This window comes from Ailuropoda melanoleuca, chromosome 2 (assembly GCF_002007445.2).
Source record: "Ailuropoda melanoleuca isolate Jingjing chromosome 2, ASM200744v2, whole genome shotgun sequence".
In the NCBI taxonomy this organism is placed as follows: domain Eukaryota; kingdom Metazoa; phylum Chordata; class Mammalia; order Carnivora; family Ursidae; genus Ailuropoda; species Ailuropoda melanoleuca.
The window spans coordinates 76,193,178-76,218,698 of NC_048219.1; the positions used below are offsets into that span (position 1 = coordinate 76,193,178).

General features: G+C 41.7%; 1 protein-coding gene across 6 annotated transcripts; it reads right to left on the reverse strand.

The window, feature by feature from the left end:
• Positions 1–324: 324 nt before the first annotated feature.
• CLCC1 (chloride channel CLIC like 1) lies at positions 325–24,325 on the reverse strand. Of its 6 annotated transcripts, none has more exons than XM_034654016.1 (12): positions 24,175–24,325; positions 15,883–16,023; positions 15,403–15,504; positions 12,561–12,668; positions 10,558–10,779; positions 9,462–9,602; positions 8,007–8,100; positions 6,668–6,765; positions 6,250–6,396; positions 3,813–3,951; positions 3,610–3,694; positions 325–2,226 (listed from the first exon to the last, which is right to left on the reverse strand). In XM_034654016.1, the coding sequence occupies exons 2-12, from the start codon at positions 16,009–16,011 to the stop codon at positions 1,845–1,847; spliced, it is 1,647 nt and encodes a 548-aa protein (XP_034509907.1). In that variant the 5' UTR covers positions 16,012–16,023; positions 24,175–24,325; the 3' UTR covers positions 325–1,844. The 6 variants fall into 6 exon arrangements, with proteins under 6 accessions (XP_034509907.1, XP_034509908.1, XP_034509909.1 ...); XM_034654017.1 differs by having other exon boundaries at positions 24,188–24,321; XM_034654018.1 differs by lacking the exon at positions 24,175–24,325 and adding an exon at positions 19,765–24,122.
• Between the last annotated feature and the right edge of the window lie 1,196 nt (positions 24,326–25,521).

Genomic DNA, 25,521 nt, shown 5'->3' on the forward strand with positions numbered 1-25,521 from the left:
CTGTTCTTCCTAAAAATTCTTCAGGTGATGTGGTGGGCAGTGAGAACCACTTCTCCACATGGCCAATGTTCACAAAAATAAAACAGAAAGATGATAGTTAATCTGGAATCACATCAAAGGCTCAGGAAAAATAAATTATTCTTGGTTCTAAGATCAAATTCTGTCAAAAGTACTCAGTTAACACCTGGATCATCTCATGTCTTGCGTATTACCTATAGGTTATCACGTCCTAGATAGCATCCTTTTAAAAACTGCACACAAGTTTCATAGGGTTTTTTTCTTACAAGCATATTCAATGAGCAAAGACAGCATACCAAGTCATAATAATGTAAAAATAAGTGTTTATTTTGTGTATACAGTAGTTCTTAGACCCTGTAAACATTCAACATTATCTATTCCATTTAAACACAGCTTTTAAAAAGCTGTCTACCTCCATTCTGATTTTCCTAAAAGCCTGTTGCTAAAATCCTTGATTCTAATGATAAATATGGGCTGGACAATAAACAAGTCTGTTTCTCGAAGTTATAAACTGGCCTTGATCTGTTCGGTCTGCTTTAGCGTCTTCCCTAAGCTGCTGTCATCATGCAACAGGCTTTTAGGAATGTGGCCTCGCTAGCTGTCGGCGTGGACCGCGTCCCCACACGAGTATCTGTAATGAAAGAATACAAAGACGAAATTCTGCACTTTTTACAGATTCATTTTTGGATGGATAAAAAGTCAGGAGTTTGAACAGCATTAACTCCACTGTCATAGTCGGTCTGTCACCTGAGGCCTTCCCTGCTCTTCAGAATCCAGTCACAGCTCAGAGGACAGCTACCACCCTGGGCGCATAGTTACCAACTAGCGTGAACAGGTCTGGCCTCAGGGAAGACTTCATATGCATCGACCTTCACAAATCTGCCCAAACCGCAGGCATCCTTGCATTAGTTCGTTTGTTCCATATCTACTGTGTTGCAAATTTCTGAATAAAATCCTGTTGCATTTTCTGGAAAGAACTACTACCTTTCTGATGAATTACTAAAGATGTTTGCAGTATTAAACTAGAAAATAATATTAACAATAAATTTTACATCCTCTTGGCTGAGGTAATTTTTAAAAATCTTAATTGACAATGGCATTTTTTTTATACTTAACCAGGGACATACAGAAATTATGCTGTTTAGCAAAAACAAGTACTCGACCAATGTGTAAAGTATGTATTTGGTGGAAAGAGCTATTCTCCGTCTACCGACTATGTAAAACCAAGATCACCGACTGAACGAGTTGTGGTAACTAAATTCTCCTGGCCGTCTTCGGTTCTGTCTTAGCTGAGGGTAAAGCGGGGTGGCAGGGAAGCAGTCAGTGCTCGAAGAGTTGAGTGACGGAGGCAGGATTCGCAGCGACGAAGCCACGATGAGCTGGGCAGCCTCCGCGGAGACAAGGGGACGCAGGCTCCGTGACTGCATTAAGACGCCGAAGTGCTGACTACACAGTGGACTTTCCTGAAAATGGCTTCCGAGTACCTACCACTTTTGGAAACATATCGAATCCAGTGCACAACTAACAAATTAACTGAAGTAGGTATCACAGGACGTCCACTAGGCAACACGCACGTTGGCTAGTTGGTTCCTATATATGCGTGTGAACCCTAAAACTTATTTTTCCATGTCCCCTGATTCACACTGGCCTCCTTAATTATTTGAAATCGGTGAGGCTTGCCGTACGTTCATCTGTGAGATCCTGTTCCCAAATTAACACCTCAAACTCCACAGGAGGTATCAATACGAAAAATCACACAAAAGATAAAATTAAACAGAAATACATGTGTATTTGTTAGTTCTGATGGTCAATTAAAATATTAATGTTTACGTTGGCACCTGTAGAGTAGTAAATGTCAGAGTATTTGTAGAGAAGAGCAAATAGTTGTGAAGAGTGTACTTGCCAAAACCCAAAGACGACCTCTGAGCTGTGCTCCGAGTCTGTGCTCCTCTAGCCCCGGGGGCCACTACCCGGATCCTTTCCACAGCCGGCTGGGCTGGACGCGCTGCCTTCCTCTGGGCTGCCTCTGACATCAGTCCTGAGCTGGGCCTTTTCCTCTGCAGGTGAACCTTCCACCTTCTCTGAGGAGTCTGGGCCAGAGACAGGCCTAGTAGACAGGCTGCTTTCAGGACTGCTTTCTGGCGGTGTGCTTTCCCCCTGGATTCCACCAAACTCTTTGGGTTTTGTATCCTGAACAGGTAATTTATGCTGTAGAGAATGACATTTTAATTGTTTAACGTACTGTGAAGATTCAGTCATCAAACATGTTTAACAAGTTCCTACGCAAATCAGTATCAAACTCTCAACTCTTTCAAATCCCAGCACCAGTGCTGGGCTGTAATTATGTAAATGTTAGTAAGCCTCACAGAACCGAACCGTGCATGGAGTGGGGGCACTTAGGATATGCCAGGTGGTCTAGTGACCCAGCTTTAGGGGAGGGCAAGAGGGCTGGTGACCAGTACTGCCAACTCCTCTTGCCTGGTGAGAATAATTCATTCAACAAATATTTATTGAGCCTGTGTCCAGTTCCAGGTACTGGGGATACAGCAGGAACAAACCCAGCAAAACCTTCCATTTAGCTTGGGGAGAAATCAAGCAACAAATTAACAAAGTACCAAGCTGGGGTCAGACTGCTATTTAAATGAGGGTAGTCTGAAAGGTGATAAAGGAGTCAAGGCTTAAAGAAATGAACCACATTTCAGCATTCTAGACAGGGAACAGCAAGTAAAAAGGTTCTAATTCATGGACTAGTGAGGAGGCCCTTGTGGCTGAAGGAGAGTAAGCGCAGGAGGAGAAGAAATCCCTGTACTAACAGAAGGGGGCTGTGGGCAGATCAAGGAAGCCCTGGGCCACTGAGATAACTAGCTTTCCCTTTCAGGGAGAGGAGACCCTGGAGGATGGGGGAGGAGTGGTGCATTACACTATTAAAGCTGAAAGGAACATCTGAAAATTTTTTAGATGTATGCAGGTATGTTTATTCTTATAAGAAACTCCATGGGAAGGAATTCTAATTTTCTAGATTCTACTATGCTCACAACTGTTTCTAAAAGGTTTAGAGTTACAACTTAAACTTTGCAAATGACAATGTCAATTCCTCTCTCAAACAGAAATGGAAATGTCCCTTTAAATGGCCAATAAGGTAGAAAAAGCACCTCAGCATTCCGCAGGTAGAAAGCAGAGAGTCTAGCCAGTGATACCAAAGATTTGGGAAAGCGGGGTGTGTGACCCCTCCGCCCACTCTTGCACCCAGCTGAGCTTTTAGGGGTTTCCTGCAGGTTCCCCCAGGCTCCGGGCCTTCAGTGAGGACTTTTCTCTGAGCTCTTCAAAGGTAGAAATTTCAGTCACGATTACTTGGTTTCCTATGAAATTTCATATGACTTACCACCTGTTCTCACTACTGTTAAATAGTACCTAACATAAAAAATCTTGATTTAGTTCTGAGAAAGCCAAACTTTGACCGGAGAAGAAAGAGTAAACAATTTTATCAATAATGATATAATTAACCGTGGAAGGTACCAGAGAAGAAACGCCTACCCAGAAGCTCTCAGGCCCAGCATGAAGGGACGGCGAAACAAACAATGGCTGACTTACACAGGGCACCACCTCGGGCCGCGCGCTCGCCTCTGCCTGCGGTACATCACATGGCCGGAGCACTTCGGGGCTCTTGCTGCCAGTCCTAGGTATCAAGTCAACAGCTCTCTCTCTCATACCATCTCTTCTACCCTCATACGTTCTGTCATAAGGGCCTTGCTCAAAGGGGCTGATGTGGCCTCTATCGGGGAAACGTGCATCACCTGCTCCACCATGGGGTCTACTATCAACTTCCTGCAGCCGTCCTCTATCACCCGGCTCCAGCGCCCGGGGTGGCTCTCTCTCAGGACCACCTAAATGTCTCAGCATATTAACTGATCTTCCAGCACCATAGCAGAAACTCTAGAAGGAAAAGATATGCATAGTATTTAATGGCTGACTTACAACGAAATTATTCAGGGTGCTAACAAAATTACCTAACTTGACTTAATGGAGTTTGGCGACATAAACATGTTTATTTCACGGCTGTTTCATTTGCGATCCCTTGTTTTGATTAGTACTAGGCCAGAGTAGCCAATAAAATGTGAGAAATCACTAAGTGTTAAGCAGACATTTCAATCAGCTGAACACATTTTGACTGAATTGTAACGAGGGCAGTTTGGCTAAAACCTAGAAACTTAAATTGGAAGGTACTAATTGATAACTGCTCATCAGCTGTCGATTTTCACACTCACCATATAAGGTAAATGCTAAAAATAAGAGTTACACACATCATTACACAAACATTCTCATGTAGAGTAACTTTTCTACAAACCTGGCTTTAGTGACAACTAAAATTCAACAGGCTTTGAGTTCCATTTCATGAGAAAAATTAGGCAGCAATTCTCAAACTGTGGCCCAGGGACCCCTAAGGGGGGATCCCTGGGACAGTTTCAGGGACTCCATGAGGTCAACCTTTTCATACTTCAAAGACCTAAGTCTTTTTTTACTCTTCCCCTGAGTGTATGGTGGACTCATCGGGCTGGAATGACTTCCTCACTCCGATGGCTCGTGCACTGTGTAGACTTGCATTTGAAATTTTTCCTAGTTTTAATTCCTAATATGGGAAATATCAATAAATAAAACCCCTATAAACAAGAGCTCTCTGTGATCTTCAGTTTTGTTTGTTTTTTGGGCGGGGGTTCTTGTTTTTTGTTTTTATGGTCTGCAGTTAAGAGGGCAAAAGGGTCCTAAAAAACAAAGTTTCAAAAATTGCTGTGCTAGAGAAACTATTTAAAGACAGAAACAGTAAAAGTCCTTTTCTTAGGCAGATGAAGCAGTAAGAGATGATGGGTTTTTGCTTATAATTTCAGCTTCAAAGACTAAATACAAACAGTCCCCCACTTATGACGGTTCAACTTACAAGCGTTAGACTTCGCGATGCTGAGAAAGTGACAGTGCATTCGCTAGACACTGTACTTCAAATTCAGAATTTGGATCTTTTCCTGGACTAATGATTTGGGGTCCAATCCTCTGGTGATATTGGGCAGGGCAGTCCCAGTCAGCCACAGGGTCTCGAGGGTGAACCCTACCCTCAGAACCACTCTGTACCCACACAGCCACTCTGTTTCTCACTTTCAGTATAACAGTCAATGAACTATGTGAGATGTTTGAGACTTTGTTATAAAATGGGCTTGTGTGAGATGATTTTGCCCAACTGCAGGCTAACATAAGCACTCTGAGCATGTTTAAGGTGGGCTAGGCTAAGCTGCGATGTCCTGTAAGCCAGGTGTAGTAAATTCATTTTCGACTTATGATATTTTCAATTTACAATGCGTTTATCGGACATAATCCCATCATAAATCAAGGAAAATCTGCACTACTACACAATTAATGTCTCCCACAAAACCATACCCCTAAACCTGACTCCTATAATCACAAGCCAAAACACAAAACCAAAACAGGAACAATTTCAAAGTGAATAAAGTGTAGTAAATTCTGTATCTTTAGGCAAGACAATCTTTTTTAATAATTTAAATTGGAAGGTACTAATTGTCTGATAATTGCTCCTATGTTGTATATATTCACACCCATCAAAGAAAGTAAATGCTGAAAATATTTAAAGTCATAAACTAAATAGGTTAATTTCTTTACAAATGCGAACTTGGTTTTTCCCACGGCACATCTGGGTTCTTTACATTTTATGTGACAACTGCTTTATTAAGGAAAGGGCCGAAAATCAACAATAAAAAAGCTGAAGAGACCACGGATGAAGAATGAATAATGTTTCTTCTTAATAAATGTCTGTTCCTGGATCCCCCAACTGTTTCTCGGTAACTCACCTTCTTCCACATCTCTATTTGGTTCTGTGGAAAAGCCAATGCTCTTCCCTTCTCAGTACTGCAAAAACTCAAAGAAGGCCCCCTTTCTCAAAGAGGACAAGAACAATTGATTTCATGTATATTAATTCACCAAGTTGAGGAACAAATTCAGAAAAATATTATTCTAAGTCACTGCCATGACATCTACAATCAAACTTGAGAATATTTCCTTGCTTAAAGGAATATACATGTAAGTATAAATATATCTGTATCACTTAAAAATCATCTTTTCATACCATTAAGCATAAATTTAGCCTGATTTAAAACAGCAAAAAGTCTCAGTTTTAGAATTGCCTTTTTCTACAAGTGCTGTTAACAGTCAACCGTGCTGTATACTAACCAGGACAGCTAATGCCATAATGATCAGCACTGGAATGTGAAGTAATATGGGAATCTCCTTCATGAACTCTTTAATAAATTCACCAGCTCCTTTTCCAATGTGTTTCAATGGCTCCGTGACAAAGTTGGTGAATGTAACCGCCAGTGCCTAAAACAAAAGATAACAGCAACTCAGTTTTCCCCTCAAAGGACTGAGCACACAGAATGAGCCGAAATTCACTGTGCACTGGGGCCAAAATTATGTTCATAAATTAAAATGCTTTGAATGTGAAAATCATTGTGTAATGGAAGTATTTTTTCTAGGACAAGGGTTTATCATCAGCAAAACGAATGTAATAAAACACAACTTTTAATAAATACAAGAAATTTTTGACTGACTTTGTATAAATAATTTTTACAAATGTATTCTATATGTATACCTTTGTTGGTGGGACCAACCAAATAGGGTTCACTAATAAGAGCTCATAGTATTTTTGGCATGGGTCATCCTTATAGGTCCATGAACTTCTCAACAATTCTATTTAGAGAAACAGACAAACACTGAGTCACTAAAAAAAAAAAAAAGTCCCATTTCATTTCCAAATAAGACAACCTTTTGGTTTTGTCCCTGTCCCCACCACCAACCAATTTTAAATGCTGTACAGATTCCCTGTAACATGTATTTAAAAATTTTTCATCTCACGTCCAAAATGTTTATCTTAAAAATCTCTTCAAAGTAGACAAGTCTTATGTAGATAAAACATTATATATTATAAAAATTTCTAAAAGGTTAAGTATTAAAAACTGTTCTTTACACACACAAATGAATCCAAGTGAAACCACGGAAATCTGAGATCGCTGAACTATATGCAAGTTGATATCCTGGCTGGGATATCGCGCTGGTATAGTTGTGTAAGACTTTACACTGGGGGGAAAGTAGGGAAAGGGTAACACTGATCGGTTTTCTTTCCTATAACCACCTGTGCATCTAGAATTATCTCAGGAAAATTTCAGTTGAAAAAATCCGTTATTTTACCCAAAAAAAGGACATTAGTTCTCCCGATATTCCTAAATGAGGTTTATGTACATTACCTACTAGCCTGAGCTAGTGGAGGCTTTCAGTTGTACCCCATAGACAGGAAGCAAGGCCAAGAAACGTTAATTTGGACACCGTTTTGTACAATCTGTGGAGATTCTATTCTGGGTCAGTTCTTATGGACTCGCATTTATTAAGCGCCGTTGAACACTAAACCATTCGTATTGCTAGATACACAGAACTAAAGGCGGTCAACAGGAGTGAGAGTGTTTATACAGTCTGCGAGGGAAAAAAAGTTAAAGAACCTTCCTCTTAGGAAAAAAAATGTATAATAAAGCTACGACATAGGATTTCATAAGTCAGTATAAGGAGAGTAAGTCTAAGATGGATATTAATTCATATAAACACTGATTCACTTCTGGAATGCTAGACACTCTCCCTCAGGACCTGACAGAGGGTGAGCACCGTCTCCGTCGCAGGCCAACGGAGGCCAACGGCGGAGACAGCAGCAACACGGCAGCCGGCAGCCGGCCACGACGCGCTTCGCACTCCCTGCCCGCGAGGTTTCACGAGCACAGGAGTCACGGTCTGAGCCTGACTCTTCTCGCATGTTCTTCTGACACTGAAGACTCAGTCATGGAAAGCCTCCTTCCAGCATTTTATCATTTCTCTGTAATTACTAACATGTTCTCTCCTTCCCGGAAATTCTATTCAGAATGAGGCCCAGCGAAGCAACACCTTACCCCAGAGGCTTCCGATCCAGTCCATCTTCTCAGCACACACATTGGTTAACGGCTCCATCTTGGCAATCTCGGCCTGATGCTGTGCGAACGCGAGCTGACCAACGCCAAAAGGGAGCCGTGAGTGGCTGCGAACACGAAGATTATGTCTACACAGCCAAACCCGACTTCAAAACGTGTCTTCACCAGACACCAGACTGTTCAGTTTTTTTAAAAGAAAAAAGTTTTAAATAGCAGCTCTTTTCCACTCGTGGCAAAGCACAGTCTTAATGCAACGAGTGAGGAGAAGGAACTACAGTTGCCTTCTTTGTAAGTAATTTCGATGAGAAAGGCAAATCTTTGTACTAAAAAAGATTATTTTAAAAAATTAGTTCAAATCTAATTCATACCACACCCAAAAATATATATATTAAATGACTACTTCTCATTTTCCTTCACAATTCACCATAAAATGGTGTTTTGTTCTGGATGGTTTTCAGTACAAGTGGCCTATATAAAGATAATATATTTTTTATATATCCAAGCCCCGAGGGAAATAGCCAAGATAAGAATATTCAACCAAAATTTCTGCCTTTAATTTGCAAATAATTAGTTCTAGAAGCTACAGAACTTAGAGCAAAAGGTTAAGGATGTATCACAATGCTTTAATCAAATTCATCAAAAATATTGTGCTGCTTGACTCACCCTGCTACAAAGATCTAAAACTGTCCTTCAATGCTATTTCGACAGGAACAGTAGTGCTTCATTTGACTTTCTATATTCGGCATGATCCCAATTGTGAAAGAATTAAAATTTATTTAAAAAGACCAGAAAGAAGTACCTTAAAATACTGACAGCAATTATCTCTAGGTGACAAAATTATAGGTAATTTAAAAAATCAAGTTTCTGGGACACCTGGGTGGCTTAGGTCATGATCCTAGAGCCCTGGGATCAAGCCCCACGTGGGGCTCCTGGCTCAGTGGGGAGTTGCTGGAGGATTCTCTCTCCCTCCACCCCTCCCCCTGCTCACGCTTGCTCTCTCTCAAAATCTTTTTAAAAAAATCAGATTTCTCTGTATAACTATCTTTTCTAAATCGTCTACATCAATATACCACTTTCATAGTCAGAAAATAACCTAACTTTTAAAAAATAACATTTTGATATCCTTTCTGGCAAAGAATAAAAGGATATATCCTAAACCACCTACATAAAATTTTTAAAAATGCATCCACCTAGATTTAGCCACCCAGATGCCACCACTGGGTTATGAAAATTCGGCCTGCACCAAACTGGTTAGGGACCCAAAACACCAGGGGCAGGTGAGCGGCTGCCAGTGTCTCCCCCCGCCCCCCAGCATCTCTGATCACTGCCTCCACCCCTCAGCAGAGGCAAGGTTAGACACCACTCCGAATGCACTGTGGTCTTCTGTTACTATGAAGTAACACTGAAAAATATGAAAACCTTCCACCTATTTAATACCTTATATAAATACATCCAATTCCATCCCAAACTGACGAGGAAACTGATGAATAAAACACGTCTCAACTGGGTGTACCAATGCACATACGTCCACAGCTCGGTAGCTACTAATCCCACGATACAGAGCAGACACAGAAGCACCTCGAAAACAGGAAGAAGCGGAGAGCAGGGTTACTGCCAAGCCATCCTCCCCACCGAAAAATGATAATCGTCAGCAAAAACAAACAAACTGGCCTCAAACATGCAACGGCATCTGTGCCACTCTGCCGTATGGTCATCGATACAGAAGTGTCTTCACACAGGTTCTTAACATAATTACGGTAGAGGGTTTTTTATTTTTATTTAAATTCAATTAACATATAACATATAATAATATATAACATATATTATTGGTTTCAGAGGCAGAGGTCAGTGATTCATCAGTCTTATATAACACCCAGTGCTCATTACATCACAGGCCCTCCCCATTGTCCTTCACCCCGTTACCCCATCCTCCTCTCCCCCTCCCCTCCAGCAACCCTCAGTCTGTCTCCTATGATTAAGAGTCTCTTATGGTCTGTCTAACTCTCTGGTTTCATCTATTTTTTTTTTTCCTCTCTTCCCTTATGATCCTCCGTTTGATTTCTTAAATTCCACACATCAGTGATATCATATAATTGTCTGATTGCCTTATTATTTTGCTTAATATAACACCCTCTAGTTCCAGCCACGTTGTTACAAATGGCAAGACTTCATTTTTTTGATGGCTGAGAGTATTCCATTGTATATGTACCACATCTTCTGTATTCATTCATCTGTCAATGGACATCTGGGCTCTTTCCACAGTTTGGCTATTGTATACATTGCTGCTATAAACATTGGGGGCAGGTGACCCCTGATCACTACGTCTGTATCTTTGGGGTAAATACCCAGTAGTGCAATTGCTGGGTCGCAGGGTAGCTCTAGTTTCAACCTTTTGAGGAACCTCCGTACTGTTTTCCAGAGTGGCTGCGCCAGCTTGCATTCCCACCAACAGTATAAGAGGGTTCTATGGTGGAGTTTTTAAAGCATTTTTACAAAATGAGCTGTTACTTATATCCCCCTTGTCCCATCTTACCATCAACAAATTATATGGATCCACTCCAAAGAAGTCTTCAAATCGCCACTTCCAGGTTTCAAAATCATGAAACTTAAAATTAATTAAAATATCACTTAGTGCATCATCCAAGGCTCCTGGTTTCCAATCCTCTCCACTGAGAAACTTCTGTATTTCTAACAAGGTTTGTCTTTTTAGGATAATCTCAGCATCATAATGCATATCATCTTTGTTCTCTTCAGGCTGAGTTAAATTTGCCCAGAAAACAAAACAAAACAGAAAAGAAAACACTTCAAGACAAAAGCCGATTTGGAACTAAATATATATCCAGTTCCTATTTCACACGTATAAAGTAAGAGTAATACTGTCCACCTATTTGTCTCACACAAAAACCGGAGATCATGCTTGTGAAAAACATTTCAAAAATTATAGAACTCTCTATGCAAATAAGATACTGTGCATTTTACTAAAATACAGTTGATTCTTACTATTGGCAATAGTTTGTTCTATGACGTCACCTCAGACACTAGTGAACAGATACCTGAACAACGGTTCCTACAGGAAATAGGGGGTTCCATTCCTACCAAGACATTTTCATCAGCCAGTCAATACATAACCCATTTATGTGTTTCTACTTAAAGATACCTTATTTAATATTTTTGAGTAACACTGAACTCACAGCCAACAGCACTGTAACTCCTGCCCGAACAAAGCTTATCTAACATGGCTATTTTCCCCACAAGGCACATCCTAGCCTTCTCGCGGTTCAGAGGCACTAGACAGCACTCCTCTTGGGAGCCAAACAACATCGACGCAAGTGTGAAATACGTAGCACTAAATAAACCATGATAAAGTACTTATTTATAGGCTGAGAGCTGAAACGAGAAGGCAGGACACAGCCTTGCTCAGCGTCAGCGGGGAACGGACACACCAGGCAACGCAAATGCTTGGCTGCTCTGTGCGTGTCCGAGAGTGGCGCAAAACTCCACAAGTAATGACTTTGAGGTTACAAAAAAAGGTTAGTGAGTACACAAATTTGCAAATATGGAATCCACAAATAGTGAGCATCAATTGCTTATTTTGATTCATTTACGACTTTCCATTTGCTGACTTTATTTTCAACTAGCTTAAAACACACAGTAATACAAATTTAAAAAAAAAAATCTCAAAAAGCAGTCAAATTGGAGCTTCCATGAACAAACATGATATTTATAACTATCTTTATTAGTGTGAGTTCAGGTTAACAAAATCACTATAAACATTTTACGTTCATTAACCAGTTAACACAAACAGAAAAATGTTTCTCTAAGAGTAAATATACTCGTATAAAAGTAAATGTAAAATCAGAAAAAAAAGTGTCATGTAACATCACAAGTCATCACTAACGTAAAAAAGCAGTCATCAATTACTATTTTTAAAAAAGCTTGAACTAAAAAAAGCAAAACAAAAACAACTTGAACTAAATATTGCTAATTATCTCCATCATAGGAATTTTTTGGCTCTGGGTCCTCATCCCACACATACTTGTAAGACTTGAATTAAAGGATGCACGTATGAGAACATCTGCTTTTTCACTTCCAAAATAAGATGGGATTATTAAATAATTAAATATTCATCTAACACTCCTTCCCCTTAAGTTTTCTTGATGTTTTGACTCTCCGGAGTGAAAACAAGGACTCTAAGAAATGGAATCGCAACATTAATTATGAACAATATGGACAGGATACGCAAATCTACGAAGCAGTCCTTGCCACAGTACAAAGCTTCCAGGTGGGGGAAGGAACTACTTAAAGTACATTGTTCTTTTTCTCAGCACAGAATGCTCTTACATCATATGAATACGGAAGTGTGCAAGCGGCAGAAAACACGGGCCAGCACAGAATTCCCCTGCCAAGTCATGAATGTATTAAATTTCCAACTGTTTAGTGAAGTTCAAAGAGCAAATTTAAGGTACCTCCCCCCATGTGAAATTAATAAATAATGAAAACATCCACCACACTGATTAGTATCACACCAACACTCACGAGTCCGAGCTTTCTGGCTTCAATCAAAATCTTATGTAAGTATCTCCTAAAAACAGGATTGCTTTGACTTTCATAGTCTTCCTTCTTCTTCTTTTCACACTCATCGATCTGTAATCACAGAATAAATTCAACATTAGATAGCATCAAAGTTTCACATAAGGGTCAAGTTTCTAGCCTAGTGGCCCCATCAAGATCAAGGTGAGGAGCTTACAATTATCAACTATATGAAAATGTAGGACTTCCTACCTTCTGCGGGTTCTCTTTGCAAAAGGCACGTAGGCAACAAATGACGAGCACGGATCTAGCACTGAGCCCTGACTGGCAGTTTTTCTGCTGACCTTCAGCAATTGTTTTTTTTTTAAAGATTTATTTCTTTACTTGAGAAAGGGAGACAGAGCGCACGGCACGTACGCACAAGCAGGAGGGGCAAAGGGAGTGGAAGAGAGAATCTCAAGCACGCTCCACTCTGAGAGCAGAGCCAGAGGTGGGGCTGGATCTCCCGACTCTGAGATCGTGATCTGAGCCGAAACGAAGAGTCAGAGCCTTAACCGACTGAGCCACCCAGGAGCCCCTGACTTCCAGCAATTTTAAAGCTGAAGATCATGAAGCAGGGAGGCAGAGATGGAAGAGCAGATCATCTGGGACAATCTGCCTCTTCCCAATCCCAAAGCAATGATTCAAAGAACAAAGGAACAAAAGGAAGAAAGGAAAACCAGAGATAGAGGAACATAAAAGATGAAGCCAGAAGATGAAATGAAGAGCACAGCAAGGAGTTTCTTGAATGTGCATATTACTTTCAGTCTTTTGCTACTTCTTCCTGCCAATGATGGGTCACCCCCACTCTGCAGGCTGCGTCCGGAGAGCAGGGACATTGCTTCTCCAGACTGTCTGAACATGGCAACCCCTCAGCACAGAATTCATCATTCCAACAGATTTCTTCTGAACTTAGCTCTACAAACACCACAGTGGTCAAGTTGCTGAGTGAGCATAGTGCATATCTTACAACATTAGCACCTGTGATAACCAACTGTTATTTTCTAAATGAGTATGAACCATGAGTTGAGTTAGCATTTGAAATGGGCTTCAGATGATAAACATGATGACGGAGTGTCACACACAGACTTAGGAGAGAAGGACTCCTGAAAAGTCACAAGGCAGTTTCCTCCACTTGTAGGCAAGGTTTACAAATGTTTTTAAATTTCTCTTTAATTTTTGAGAGACAGCAAGCATGAGCAGGGGGTGGTGGGGGGCTGAGGGAGAGGGAACATCTTAAGCAGACTCCACACTCACCATGGATCCCTACATGGGGCTTGATCGCACCACCCTGAGATCATGACCTGAGCCGGAATCAANTTTTAAGATTTATTTATTTTGGGGGTGGAAAGAGGGAGAGGGAGTCCCAAGCAGACTCCATCCTGAGCATGGAGGCTGACGTAAGGCTCGATCACACAACCCTGAGATCACAACCTGAGTGGAAATCAACCGACTACATCACCCAGGCGCCCTGAGTCTGTTTTGTAAAACAAGAACTCAAGACTCCATTTTATCAATCATATTTTTACAGTGCTGAGCCCAAGATGCAAAGAATGGAATGAAAAATTTCTGTATTTCCTAGCGTGCAGCCAAACAAACTCACAATACTACAAAACACAGGTAAACTGAGGCAAGTTTTATCCAAGGATTTCTTTGCTAGCACGTGGGTGAGACGGCATTCACACCCGTTAAGAGCCACAGCAGTGCTGACAGATCTGGAATTGAGATCTCCGTATCTCCATTCACAAGCTCTCCCAGTCTCTCAAGCTGGAAACCTCCCTCCTTCACTCTATCCCTCTTCCCTCCTCCCTCAGTTACCCAAATTTGCCTATTCCACCTTGGAGAAATCCAACACTTTCTTCTTCAGCACCTGTCACTGCCTCGTTGGAGCAGTCAGCATTGCTGGATCTCTGCCGCCCCTCTCCTTCCGGGGCCCCCCACATTGGGCCACCAGCTGACAGCCTCCCCAGCCAAGAGGCTGGTTCTCACCCCACAACATGCATTCAAAGCCCTTAACAATCTTGACTCATTTCCTTTCTCATAAACTCCACTTCAGCCACACAAATGAAAGGACTCGATAAATGAAGGAATAGCTACTGTACACACACTAACTTATAATAATCCCTTATATTTGCAAGAGTAATTCTTATGTTCATCAGGTGGTCACAGGCCCATTTCTTCACGAGCTGCCTTTGTCATGAGTCTATCATGACCAGCACTATGAAAGGTGATAGAGAATCAAAAATTAAAAAAGTATATTCCTTGTCCCTGGGGCGTGTGAGTGGCTCGGTTGGTTAAGCGTCTGCCTTTGGCTCAGGTCATGATCCAGGGTTTTGGGATGGAACCCCTTGTCAGGCTCCCTGCTCAGCAGGGAGCCTGCTTCTCCCTCTCCTCCCCGCTCATGCTCTCTTCTCGCTATCTCTATTAATAAAATCTTAAAAAAAACCAAAATATTCCTTGTCCCAAGAAATGTTCAGTCTGATAAAGAAATAATTACAACATGGTGAGATAAATGTTATTAGAGGAAAATAAAATTACTATATTAAAAAAAAAAGGCAGGGGCGCCTGGGTGGCAGAGCGGTTAAGTGTCTGCCTTCNAAAAAAAAAAAAAAAAACTTAAAAAAAAAAAAAAAAAAAAAAAAAGGCAAGGCCAGAGTAATGGAAGAGAAGACAAGGCTAGAGTAACTAAAGAAAAAAGTATATATAAATTGTACAGTACATACATAGAAACACATAGAATGTTAGCAAAGACAGGAAACAGAGCAACATACTATGAATATAAAATTCATTAATTAAAAAAAATTCAAACCTTATGAGTTAAAGAATCAAGCTTGCTATAACATTCCGACAATTCATCTGCATGTGACAAGTCAGGACTGAATTCTTTTTTCTCTGATACACCATATTTTACCTAAAGCAAAATAGAGATTTTATTTCTTTATTGTTCAGTTGTGAAAATAACCTAAAGTTAATGAAGACTAAAATTTGACTTCATCATTTTATGACTTTGTCATATTCTTCATCTGTGTTGAACAACCAAAAAAGAGTCTCAAATTTATATACTAGCTAAGAACTAAAATCAAGTTAGTTGGCAGCTCGACGGACTTGACATTCATATTCAACATAGAAATAAGCAGGTGGGGTCTGGGAGATATTCTGCATGCCTACTAGTCGTTGGTACAGGACTCTTGACTCTGGAAGCTCTGTGAGGAACAGTAACAGAAGCAGACTATTTCCCTTACAGAACCAATACTGTCTTAGGCACACCCACATGCATTTTTTTTAATACCTGAGATTTTCTCATTGTTCCTGAAGCAGCATCATAGTTAAGCATGTCTGTGGGGTCAATCCAGTCATCATCGTGAGCATAACCGGTTATCAGCCACAGACATTCACAAAGGAGCAGAGAATACAGCATCCTGCATGAAGCCTAAAGAAAATTTTAATAGACATAATGAAATATAATTATTTTTTAGAAGAAATGGTTTTGTAACAAAAACTACTCCCTTCTAGTGCTAAGATAATGTTTTCTTTCTGAATAACTGAAATAAAAATACTCAGTAAAACAGTATTCACATTTAAACACATACACATGTATTCATGCTGAGACAAAAAGAAAACAGGACCTTTATATAGGATTCAGAATTCCATCCCTAGGTTTATAGCCAAGGAATGAAAACACATACCCACACAAAAACTTTTACACAAATGTATACGGCCACATTATTCACAACAGCCAAAAAGGAGGAACAATTCAAATGTCTATCAATTGACAGGTAACTAAAATGTGGCATGTCCATACAACGGGAGAGATGACCAGGCATAAAAAGGGATGGAGTACTGACGCATACAGCGTGAGTGAACCGTGAGGATACTGTGCTGTGGGAAAGCAGCCAGGCAGCAAAGACCACAGAACAGAGGATCCCACTTATATGAAATGTCCAGTACAGGCAAATCCACAGAGACAGACGGTAAATTAGTAGGTGCTCAGGGCTGGGAACAGGACAGACGGTTGGTAGTTAAACGGTACAGGGTTTCTTTTTGAGGTGATGAAAAATTATCTACAACTCCGGTGATGGTTGCATGTACCCGTGAATATACTAAAAACCACTGAACTGTGCTTTTTAAATGAGTGAATAGTATAGTATGTGAATCATTGCTCAGTAAAACTGCTTTAAAAAAGAGGTATTTAACCAAACCCTCTCCCCCCAAATTTTTAACACATGGAAAATTAGAAATGTATAAAATTAACATGTAAACAAGGTGACTGACCTCCCAAACCATTCAGAGAAAATAACTTGCTTCATCTAAGCCTCTGCAGAAACAATGTCAAATCATTTCAAACCTTAATCCCACCTCTATTCGACACTGTCCAATACAGCAGCCACTAAGCATATGTGGCTTTTTAAACTAATTAAAATTAAATAAAATTAAAAGTTCAGTTCCTCATTCACACTAACTGCATTTCAAGTGCTCAACACCCACGGGGGGCTAGTGGCTGCCACAGCGGATGGGGCAGATACAGAACATTTCCATCAACGCAGAAAGTTCTTTTGGACAGCCTGTCTTATACTTCATATGAATAAAAATCCGGTAAGGGAATTTCCAAGTGAGAAAGCCCTGGGTTTAGAGTCTAGCTGTAAAAATGAAAGTAACCCCAGGCCGTATCACACACTCCTCCTTTGTGCTCCCAACGGGCTCTGTTTATTCTTCTGGCACAACACACCGTGAAATGAGCCACGTATGGGTCAGTATTGGTCAGGCTCTCCCGCTGGCACACGGGCTGTCGATCTCGGCTGCATGTTAGAAACACCCGGAGAGCTTCTAAAAATCCCAATCTTCTGGCCACATCCCAGATTAATCAAATGAGAATTTCTAAGGGGGGGACCCAGGTGCTGGGACCTTTAAAGCGTCTCAGGTGGTTCCAATATGCAGCAAGGGTAGAAAACAACGTGCTGCGATGCGAACTTTTCTACTCCAATAGGAACTGACCTTCCTGAGGACTCTCCGGCTAGCCCCACCACCTCTCCGAGGTCAACAGCTAGCCCCGCGGCTGGCGCATGACAGACATTCAGTAAATGTTTGTTAAGCAGCAAATGCAAATGGTCAAAGCCACGCAGGGATTCACTGGGTTTTAGAGGCTCAAAGGATGAAGCAAGCTCATCTGACTGGGAGAAACCAGCACCGCTTCCCAGAGGATCGGGTGTGGGAAACAAGGAAGTGTGGGTACCATGCTAAGAGGGCGAGGTGAGGGAGGCAGAGCAGCAAAGTGAACCTTCGAAACCGTCAATTCGAGGATGGATGTGGTGGGGCCGGGAGATGGTTGGATGACCAGGTAGGCTGGGGTGACGAGGCCCACGGCCAGCCTCATCTGCTAGCAGTAGCTTTGAGCGCATGGGAGCCACATTCGGGGAAGATGAAAGTAGCCCTAAGTGTACAGAATGAGGGAAAAACTGGACTCAGAGTCCTACAAGGAGGCTGAAATAGCAAAAGGACACTGAATCGCATTCGGAAGATTCGTTCTACAGGCCTCAACCAGGGATTGCACGTCAGGAAAGGAGAAGATGGCAAGCATGACCAAGATTTCAAGGCTGACCAACAACAAAAAGGTGGTATTATTAACTTCAAAAGAAATTCAGAAGGACAACATGGTGTTGGGGAAAAGTTCAGCATTCATTTGTTCAACGTTTACTAACTACCTACTGGATATTGGGCACTATCTTAGGTGACGGGGATACCAGGAACCTAGCCCAGCCAGGTTGTAAGAAGCTACATGGAGGGAGGGGCACATAGGGGCAGGGGATAAGATGGGACAACAAATTGACAAAAAAAATACCACTTCAGATAGTGATACAACCTATGAAAAAAAATTAAGCAGGACAACTATAGGATGGATTAGGCAATGTTGACTATTTTAGGGAGGGAAGGCCTCTGAGATTAAAGATGCCACAAATTCCACCAAGTCCCCATCAAGAAATGGAGTTTATTTTCCCTCCTCCTGAATCCGGGCTGACCCTGTGACCACTGTCAACCATGAAAAGAGGAAAAAATGAAAACAAAAGCATTTAGTTGGGATTTAGAATTGCAATTTGGGCAGCAACCCAAATTGTGGCCCACTGCAGGGAGAAAGGGGTTTTTACAAGAAAAAGGAGGAAGTATAAGATACATCAGTTGTTTACCAAGAATTATAACTGGAAGATATTACAATTTATAATTCATTGTTTTCTATGTATGTTAGTTGCTAGGAAAGTCCCTTTCTCAGAGTGCCCAATTTTTGTTAAAAAATACACACCCTCAGGATGCTCAGTCCTATGCCCTTGCCCAGTTCAACAGTGGAATGCGATTCCTGTTCCAAAAACAGGATGAAGTTTCCGTCACAATCTTTTCACGAGCAAGGGTTTTACACAGGTCCACAATATTCAGCCAAAGTGTTGTGGTAGAAGTGATGTGTTGGCTCTGGGCAGGCTTGGCCTTTAGCTGCTTCTACTTTATCACTTTGAAACCCCTGCTCTTGATCTCAGCTGCCATGCTGTGAGAAGGCCTAGCCACTTGGAGAGGCCGTGTGTAGGGGGCACACCAAGCTCCCAGCTGGCAGCCAACATCAACGGCCAGCCATGTGAATGAGCCATCTTGGTGGTCCCAGACCAATCCCATGGTAACAGACTTGTGACCCCACCAACATGATGTGGAATAAAAGAACCATGCAGATGAGTCCAGTCAAGGCCCATAAGCCCACAGAATCATGAGAAATAATAAAATGGTTGTTTAAAGCCCCTAAACTTTGAGGTGGTTTGTCACACAGCAGTAGATAACCACCACATTTAAGCAGACAAATGATAAAAAGCTAACCGTAGGGAGACTTGGGAAAAGAACATCCGGAGAGTAGACATAACAAGCATAAAGACCAGAGCGGGGAGAAAATGTGAAGCATTCAAAGAACAGCAGGCAGGTCGAGGTGACATAGTAACCCCACGCTCCAAAGCAAGCTGGCCAAAATGAAGTAACAGGGGCCAGGTGTACCCTGCTGCCTAACAACCAAAACCTCTGCAGAAAATCTATGAAACAACAGTTTCCAAGACACTGGACACCAGGCAAACAAGTATAATGGTCTTTGAAAAATGGGAAACACACACACACACACACACACAGCCCTTCCAGTGCCCCAGCTTACTGCCTTAACAGGTTCCAGGCCATGGGCAAGGAAGAGGGCAGAGCCCAGAAAGCCCCTGTGGAAATAGAGCTGAGAATCTGGGTGGGTACTGAGGCAAGAGAAAGCTGCAAAGAGAAAGAACTCCAGACATCTGCAGAGGGTCCCTGCAATAATAATAAAGGATATCAGGTCTTCGACCCCAGTTTCTTTGAATACCCTAGGAATTTCCTGAGTGACAGTAGTGTCTTTTGTGAGGAGGTGCTACTGACGTGACTCTGCTGGGCCCCAAGGTAGCTTGGGTGGGGGATGGTCATCAGAAAGACCAGGCACATGATTAGAGGGTTGGAACTTTCAACCATCCAACCGCAGGGGAAGGAAGGAAAGTGGTCACTAAGTTCAATACACAGCCAATGATTTAACTAGTCATGCCCACATACTGAAACCCCAGTAAAAACTCTGGACATTGAGGCTCAGAGTAGCTGGTTGGTGACACATGGATGTGCCAGGAAAGTGACATCCCTGGATTCCATGAAGAGAGGACACAGAAACTCTGCATCTTCCCCCACAGACTTTACCCTGTGTGTCTCTTCATTTGGTTGATCCCCATCTATATCCTTTCTAATAAAACTGTAAGTATAGTGCTTTCAGGGCATTCTTTCAGTAAGTCGTTCTAGTGAATTATCCAACCTGACAGGGTTGTGGGATCCCCCTAATCTATAGCCAGTCGGTCACAAGTACAGGTGGCCCCCAAGATGTGTGCCTGTCATGGAGGCTGTCTTGTATAGGACTGTGCCCTTAACTTGTGAGGGTGTGTACTAGCTTGGGTACACAGTGTCACAACTGAACTGCAGGACATCCAGTCTGCATCAGAGAACCGGTCTGAGAACAGACCCCCTTGAGTCTTCAGCAAGGCGCGGATCAGTACGCACATAGCAGGAACTACCTCAGGCCTGAAAAGGAACCACTGAAAGGATTCAATACAAAAATAAACAGGAGTAAAAAAAATAATAAATTAGGACACAAACTTGTAATAGAAAAAATAAAACCAAAAGCTAATTCTTTGAAATGACTAAAAAAAATTGATAAACACATAGTAAAATTAAGAAAAAGAGAAGGCCCCCAAAATTAAGAATGAAACAGGATAAATTACTCATGACTAAAACACTTAGCAAACCAGGAATAAAAGAAAACTTTGCCAGATAGAGTACTACAGGCAAACACTATACTTGAAATCTTTCCTTCTGAGATCAAGAATGAGAGGAGGGAAAAACTCTGGAAGATTTCTGGGATATTGACAGTGTTCTATTTCTTAATCTAGAAAGTAGTCACATAGGTGTATGCTTTTTAATAATTTGCTAAGATGAACATTTATATTTTACACACTTTTCTGTATATATATTTCACATTTTACAAAAGGTTTTTTTTTTTTTAAATGAGAAAGACTAATTGAGATACTGTTATGGTCCGAACTATACTCCTCCAAAATTCATGTGTTGAAGTTCTAAACCTCAGTTCCCCAGAATAGGACTATTTGGAGAGATTGTCTCTAAAGAGGTAATTAAGTTATAATGAGGTCATTAGCATGGGCCCTAATCCAATATGACTGCTGTCCTTATAAGAAGAAATTTGGACACAGGTCAGAGGAAAGATGATGTGAAGACACAGGGAGAAGGCGGCCACCCACAAGCTGAGAGAGGCCTCAGAATAAACCAACCCTGCTGACACCTTGATCTTGGATTTCCAGCCTCTAGAATCTTTTCCCTCCAGAAAAAATAAATTTCTGTTATTTAAGACATTCATCTGTGGTATTTCCTTATGGCAGCCATAGCAAACTAATACAGATTTCTTCAGACATAAAAAGAGTAAGAAATAAGAAAGTCTCCAACCCATAGACTCTTGACATATTAAAGAAGTTTAACCTCAATAAGGTGTGAATAAAACAAACAATGATGAGCAAAGGAACTGGTCAAATATCTTGACAAATGAAGTCAACTACTGATACTGAAAAAAAAAAACAAAAAACCAAAACCCCCACAACTTTTTGTTTAAAAAATGTAAAACCAAAATACTAAGTAACAATAACGGTGGGAAATGTATCCTCGGATCCCTGTGTGTGCTCTAGAGACAGAAATACTGAATGACTTAATAGTGGGTCATCTAAGGAATAAAACCTTGAGAAGACCCAAACACAAGAGAAGGCAGGTAAGACAAATGACAGCAGGGGCGTCTGGGTGGTGCAGTCGTTAAGCATCTGCCTTCAGCTCAGGGCGTGATCCTGGCGTTATGGGATCAAGCCCCACATCAGGCTCCTCCACTATGAGCCTGCTTCTTCCTCTCCCACTCCCCCTGCTTGTGTTCCCTCTCTCACTGGCTGTCTCTGTCAAATAAATAAATAAAATCTTAAAAAAAAAAAAAAAGACAAATGACAGCAGAACCCAAGCTTTGTAGAAACCAAGAGATGCTTAATTTGAAAGAGGCATTAGTCAACTATATAAAATACTTCAGAGAGAAGCTGAAAAAAATTAAGTCTGGGGAAAAAAAAAACAGAACAAAACCACTGGATTGCTTAGTCCATTGACAGGGAGAAGCCTAATTCTAAGCAGGGAAGAACTAAGGTGATAAAGGGAGTTTCTGAACTGAGCAGAGGCTCCGAGAAGACGGCAGCGTATGAAATCAAGGCTATAGAAAAGGCTTTTCAGAGGCAACAAGATTTTACACTCCTTCAAAACAGAAATGAGTAAGAAGGGATGGAAAGAAAGGTCCTAAAGCAAAAAGAAGAGAAGCTGACAGAGTTCACCTTACTACACAGTATCAAGACAACAGTGAAAGGGTCCACTGGAAAGCCAGAAGTGTCACTGTGTGTCAGGAAGTTGGGATGCAATATAGGGAGCATTCTACAAAGGGAGATGAATCAAAAACTTTCCAAGCAGCGGTTTTAACAATACTCCCACAAAGTCATGTTATTAGGCTACGTTACTATCTCCAATAATGATCAGCAGATGCAGAACTTATCCAGAACTAGGAACTGAAGAAATGATAGATGACCAGGAGGTGAGGCAGAAGTGGAACCAGCTTCAAATTCAAGTCCTCCTGCCAAATCCCCTTGATCACTGACTAAAGGCTGGAACTCGCTGAGAAATCTTACAGCTGATCTCACACTTTCTCCAAACAAAACTGCATCTAAACCTGCTGGGGATCTTGTTAAAAACAGCTTCTGACTGAGTAAGTCCGCTGTGGGCCTGAGATTCTGCATTTCCAACAGGTCCTGATGATGGCAGAGATGTTGGCCCACAGACCACACTCTGAGCAGCAAAGTTTTTAGGAAAAGTAACCATCCTGTGTGGGTTTAGTTTAACGGGGGCACCCGTGATTCTACTACCTGGCAGTTACTAATAAGATCTCTCCTCTAGTTCTTACTTTTTCATCACCTTTCTCATCTGCTTCAGGCTTTGACACTAATATCAAACTTATAGTGCGTGTATGTATGTGTGTGTGTGTGTGTATGTATATATACAGTGTTTGATTTCTGTGTGTGTGTATGTGTGTGTGTATATATATATATAAAATAGTTTTTGATTTCTATGTGCCAAACACTGTTACATACATTCATTCATTTAATTCACCAAAAAACTCTTGGAAGTAGTACGGGTTATCCTCATTTTACAGATTAGGAAAACAAGTAAACTGAGTGGAGAGCTACCAAGAAAGACTGAGATCTCCAAGGAAAGTCCCAGCTGAGCGGAAATCAAAACAGAAAAAATATCTGATTTCGATGAATTACACCTGTATGAGAAAGACAAGACTAACTTGTCAAATTCTTTATTAACCTAGAAGATACACGGCACAAAAGGCAGGAGTTTGCAATTTAGCCCGTTTAGTTTGCTGGAGCGGGGGCTCTTAAACTTGAGAATGTGCACGTCTAACAACTCCCCAGATGAGGATGATGACGTTAATCTGGGGACCACACTTTCATAACCACTGCCACGGACAAAATAGGAATTGTTTTTCACCACCCACTCATAAACCTGAATCTCTTTTTACATTCAAATCAGATTTGGAGTTTTAAAAAAATTCACTCCAACCAAATCCGAGCTATTCCGCTGACGCTTTCTGCTCAAATCCTGCGTAAAGTTTTCCGAGATAACTAAAGCCCACAAAATTCTGCGTTCGTTCGGGTCTGGCTTGGCACTTGTTTGTCGCCCTCCCTAGGCCGCTCTTTGAACCGTGTAACGCGAATGCAGCCGCGCTGCACCCGAAGATAAGGCGGCCAGTCGCCCGCTCATCCTGGCACCCGCAGGGCCGCCAAGCCCACTGCAGCCCGGGAGAGCGCGCGCCCCCGCCCCGGGCCTCCCCGGCGCCCACGCCGCCCACGCCGCCGCCCGCCCAACCCGCCGGGGCCGCAACCGCAACCCGCCCAACGCAGACACAGACCGCGCCGACTCACGGCCCGGTCGCCCGCTTGCGTCTCGGTAGGAAAGACCCGGCCGGCTGAAAAAGATGGCGAGCCGCCTGCCGGGGCTGTCGAGAGCTTCAGCGGGCGCGGGCGTCTGGCTCGGCCTTATCGACTCACTCGGCTGGCAGCTGTGCGTCCTGCCCGGGCGCGCGACTGATTGGCCCGCCGAGGGGGCGGGGCCAGGCTCCGTAGGCTTACTTCAGGCCCGGTCTCCTTTACTTTGATCAGTTGAACTGTCTGCGAATGAAATCTTACAAGGAAGCCAAATATATACGAATGCAAAACTTGTTTTCTTAGTATTGGTTTATTTTGTAAGTCCGAATGTGTAACCTTTGCAATAATTATTTAAGGAGAGTATAATGAACAACGGCAGTCGTATTTGGGGGGGGGGGTTGGAGGAGCTGCACTCTGGTTTTTTGGAAATAATAAATTTCGTTCTGTTTTTGTCTTTAACTGCTAGCCTTGCAACTTCAGGAAACTCTCCAAAGAGGAAATGATGAGTTTTACACACTAGGAGGAAATGAGATGTGTACACAAGAGTTCTTGGCAAATATAAAAATGTGTTAAAATTTGGCGTATAATGTACACGTGGCGTGCATGTTGCTTATTACAATTTTTTAAAATTAAAATACACCTGACATAAAGTGTACCACCTTAACCATTTTTAAGTATGCAGTTCAGGGTCATCACAGCATATTGTGCAACCATGACCACCATCCATTTCCAGAACTCCTTCATTCTGCAAAACTGAAACTCTACTCATTTAAGCAATAATTCATCACTCCCTCCCCACCTCACCCTTTCCGCGGCAACCACCATTCCATTTTGTATCTCTATGAATTTGACCACACTAGGTACTTAAGTATGTGTCTTTTTGTGGCTGGCTTATTTCACTTAGTGTAATGTTCTCAAGGCTCATCCCTGTTGTAACTTGTCAAAATTTCCTTCCTTTTTAAAGGCTGAATAATATTTCATTGTGTTGTGTGCCACAGTTTGTTCATCCATTGATCTGTTGATGGACTTCTTGGTTGCTTGCACCTTTTGGCTATTGTGAGTAATGTTGCTATGAACGTGAGTGTGCAAATATCCCTTCCAACCCTGCTTTTGGGTTTTTGGGATATATAGCCAGAAGTGGGATTGCTGGGTCATATGGTACTTCTATTTTTAAATTTGAAAACCACCATACTGTTTTCTACAGTGGCTGTACCATTTTTTTATATGATTAGCAACAGTTTAATGAAGTCATAGCATTTACAGGATTCTCAAATGGAAACAATATAAAACCTGTTATAAAAATTAGTAAAAGATGCAAGGTAGAACACGTT

Excerpts from the sequence above, each read along its gene's own strand:
- CLCC1 (XM_034654015.1), bottom strand. The coding sequence starts at position 17,964 with ATGAGGCTGGCCGTGGGCCTCGTCACCCCAGCCTACCTGGTCATCCAA. Across the intron at positions 12,669-15,402 it reads TTGATTCTTTAACTCATAAG|ATCGATGAGTGTGAAAAGAA; the intron begins GTTTGAATTTTT and ends CTGTGATTACAG. Across the intron at positions 6,397-6,667 it reads GGTTGGTCCCACCAACAAAG|GCACTGGCGGTTACATTCAC; the intron begins GTATACATATAG and ends CTTTTGTTTTAG.